The 3,284-nt window shown below is 44.8% G+C and overlaps 1 protein-coding gene across 2 annotated transcripts; it reads left to right on the top strand.

Annotated features, from left to right (window-relative positions):
• Window positions 1-253: 253 nt before the first annotated feature.
• Window positions 254-2,506, top strand: LOC134484361 (Y-linked testis-specific protein 1-like). Of its 2 annotated transcripts, XM_087601414.1 has the most exons (3): window positions 269-461; window positions 1,478-2,350; window positions 2,430-2,506. In XM_087601414.1, exon 2 carries the CDS (start codon window positions 1,555-1,557, stop codon window positions 2,347-2,349), a length of 795 nt encoding a protein of 264 aa, XP_087457540.1. In that variant the 5' UTR covers window positions 269-461; window positions 1,478-1,554; the 3' UTR covers window position 2,350; window positions 2,430-2,506. The 2 variants fall into 2 exon arrangements, with proteins under 2 accessions (XP_087457539.1, XP_087457540.1); XM_087601413.1 differs by having other exon boundaries at window positions 254-461; window positions 1,478-2,506.
• The last annotated feature ends 778 nt before the right edge of the window (window positions 2,507-3,284 follow it).

Genomic DNA, 3,284 nt, shown 5'->3' with positions numbered 1-3,284 from the left:
AGAAAAGATAGGAGCTGGGAAAATAACCACCAAGGATGTTGGTGACTCAGAAACCAAAGAGTTTTTCAGAAAAATAAAAAGCATGAAAAGAGCTACTTAGGCAGACTGTGACTCGAGTCATCAGAATATTTGGGTGGGGACTTTATTTTGGTTCAACAGGAGGCTACATGAGAAGCTAAAACCTAGATGCTGGAAGTTTCTAAGCGTAACTAGGGAAGGAACTGGCCTGAGAGGGGTTCTATGACGTAAGCAGAGCCTGGATGATGCCACAGAGCACAAGGGCGGAGGTTGCGCATCTCTTCCACTTGGAGGCGCTAGACAATTTTGAAGGTGGGTTCACTATCTTCACAGCGGTGTCTGAAAGCCAGTTCATCTACTGAACCCCACAACTGTTCAACAACCTATTGGTGCCTGACCGGTTTCAGAAGACAGAATCTGGACGACTAGGACATTTTCTTTTGGTAAATACGTTTATGAAGATAACTGGGACCCTTGTAGCCCAGAAAGCTAAAAGTTTTCCCTCGTAGAGCAAGTAACCTTACGTTCTAATGTCTTCCACGTTTGAGAGCTAGGCGGATGGTCTAGGCTAGTCAGTCTCCGGAGTTTATTATTCTTTGCTAACAATATCTAATTCAAAATTCTACTAAAATGCCAAAGCTCCTCTTTGTGCCTGTGTATTTTTGGAGAAAATATTTTTTTTTTTATGGAGCTGAGGACCGAACCCAGGGCCCTGTGCTTGCTACGCAACTGCTCTACCACTGAGTTAAATCCCAACCCCAGTAGATATTATTTCTAAATGGCTATTGTTGCCTACACAAAAGACTCTTGTTGCGGTCGAAAATGCAACAGCTTCAGGGAATAAACCTGGGGCTGGGTCAGGATGCCCAGTAGAGTAAGCCAGTGGACTGCTGTGCTTTCTCTCTGGGCAGATACTTGTGGATGATACCAAATAGCTCATAGTTAGAGGGTGGAGAAGGGGTGTGGCCACCCTTCTGGCTCCTTTGCTATCCTTTCTCTGTTCTGCTTGCTTAAAGTGGGGACAGGGATACTTAATCCCACACTGACCTAGCCATTCAAGATGTTCCTCAGCATAGGCAAAGTGCCTCGGGCTGAAGAAATGTGTCTAAATATGTTATTCTGAGCTGTAGAGAACCATTTTTTCATTTTCCTTTGAACTTAAGATTTTGATTTATGAGACTGGGTTTTTCTGTGGGTAGCTTTGTCTATCTTGGAACTAATTCTGTAGACCAGCCTGGCCTTGATCTCACAGAGGTCTGCTTCCCTCTGCTTCTGGAGTGCTGGAATTAAAGGTGTGCTCCACCATTGCCCAGCACTTCTATGAACTTCTGATTATGACAGCATTAGATTCAGATGCTCAAACCTGTTTACCATCGCCTTCCTCACCTGCTCCAAAGTTCTAATAGACAAGAGCCTTGGTCCAGCACCCTCCCCAACACCACCCCCATTGTTATTGCAGGTACTCATATGACAGAGGTACCAGAATTGTGTCTGGTTTAAGCAGGTGAGCTCTTCAAACCCAGGCCATGGGAAAGTATGAAGCCTGAACGCAGAACAATAGCCACAAGACAGTGGACCAGGAGTGCTGTGGCCTACCACACTATGTCTACAGCCAAGAAGAAGAGGGTGTCTGTGAGGAGGATGAGCACACCATCCTTCCAGAAGCGGAAGAGGAGGAGGCCTTCTTCCCAGGCACTGGGGAACATTGTGGGCTGCAGAATTTCACACGGATGGAAGGAAGGTGATGAGCCCGTCACCCAATGGAAGGCCATAGTTCTAGATCAACTGCCAACAAATCCCTCTCTCTATCTGGTCAAGTATGATGGAGTTGATTGTGTCTATGGACTGGCACTTCACAGCGATGAGAGGATTTTAAAGCTTAAGGTCTTGACTCACAAAGTTGTGTTTCCTCAAGTGAAAGACGCCCATCTCGCAAGTGCCATGGTTGGCCGTGCTGTGGAGCATAAATTTGAGGGCAAACATGGCTCTAAGGACAACTGGAGGGGGGTGGTCCTAGCCCAGGTACCAATCATGAAGGACTGGTTTTACATCACCTATGAGAAAGATCCAGTCCTATATATCTATCAGCTCCTGGATGATTACAAAGAAGGTAATCTCCATATCATTCCAGAGATTTCGCCAGCAGAGATGAAGTCAGACGTTGACAGCGACATCTTAACAGGTCAATGTGTGCAGTTCACCAGAAGTGACGGGTCCAAAAAGATCGGCAAAGTCATTTACCAAGTTCTAGCCAAGCCTTCCGTGTACTTCATCAAGTTTGATGGTGACGTCCACATCTATGTCTATAATCTGATGGAAAAGATCCGTTAAGGTGAAATTCACAAAGTGAGGGGACATATATGGGGAATTTATAGGATTGGGGTGAAAATGTTTGTTTTTCTGTGTTTCAGATACCCAATGGCCTTTGACAACCCCAGTATCTTTTCCAGTGGATTTTGTTTTTGCACTAAAAATTAAAATGTGTGATGTGACGTGTTGTGTGTGCACACTTTTGTGGAGGAGACTGGTTGTGGTGGATGGAACATTTAGAGGAAGCCGGATAGTTCAAGGCTGTGAACAGCAAGTCTAATGTCACATACGCTAAAACAAACAGGACTGAGCTGGTCTGGTCTTTAGGGAGAGGAAAGAACTGGAGATGAGGCTTAGAGGAGCAGGGATGGCACAGGGGAAAAAAGATGGATGTTTAGGAAGCAGTGGAGAGGGGCCAGAAATAGATAGACTCTCTGAGGGGAAGTTTGAGGGAGAAACAGATAGTTGGGGAAAGAGTGGCAGGTAACAGAGAGGTGGTCTTGGAACTCAAGGGGAAACCCAATAAACTGATCCAAGCAGACTCAGAATCTGGGATTGTTTGACTAACAAAACCTAATGAAACCTGTTTCTCATATGTAGATATATTATTTTTATTTATCTGGGTAGGGCAAGGCATGAATACAGGAGACCACAGTGACAAGAATAGTCAGGTCCCCTGGAGCTGAAATTAAAGGTGTTTGGGAGCCATTGGACATGAGCTCAAAGAAAAAATCAAATTCCTCTTTCAAAGCAGATGAGCTCTTAATCCATTGGTTATCTCTCCAGGCCCCTAAAGTCATCTTTTTAAATACATCCAACCTTCACATGCAGAGAAGAGACCAGGATGAGGGTAAGAAAGAATAAATTGATGGTGATGTGGTAGAAAGACTAAAGAACACATGTGGGAGTTGAGGAAACTGAGGGACGAAGGAATTCCAAGATGGAGTTCTCAAAAA

This window comes from Rattus norvegicus, chromosome Y (genome assembly GCF_021556685.1).
Source record: "Rattus norvegicus strain SHRSP/BbbUtx chromosome Y, alternate assembly SHRSP_T2T, whole genome shotgun sequence".
NCBI lineage: Eukaryota > Metazoa > Chordata > Mammalia > Rodentia > Muridae > Rattus > Rattus norvegicus.
This window is presented reverse-complemented; position numbering and strand designations above follow the sequence as displayed.

Coding starts and splice junctions, on each gene's coding strand:
- LOC134484361 (XM_087601413.1), top strand. CDS start 1,555: ATGAAGCCTGAACGCAGAACAATAGCCACAAGACAGTGGACCAGGAGT.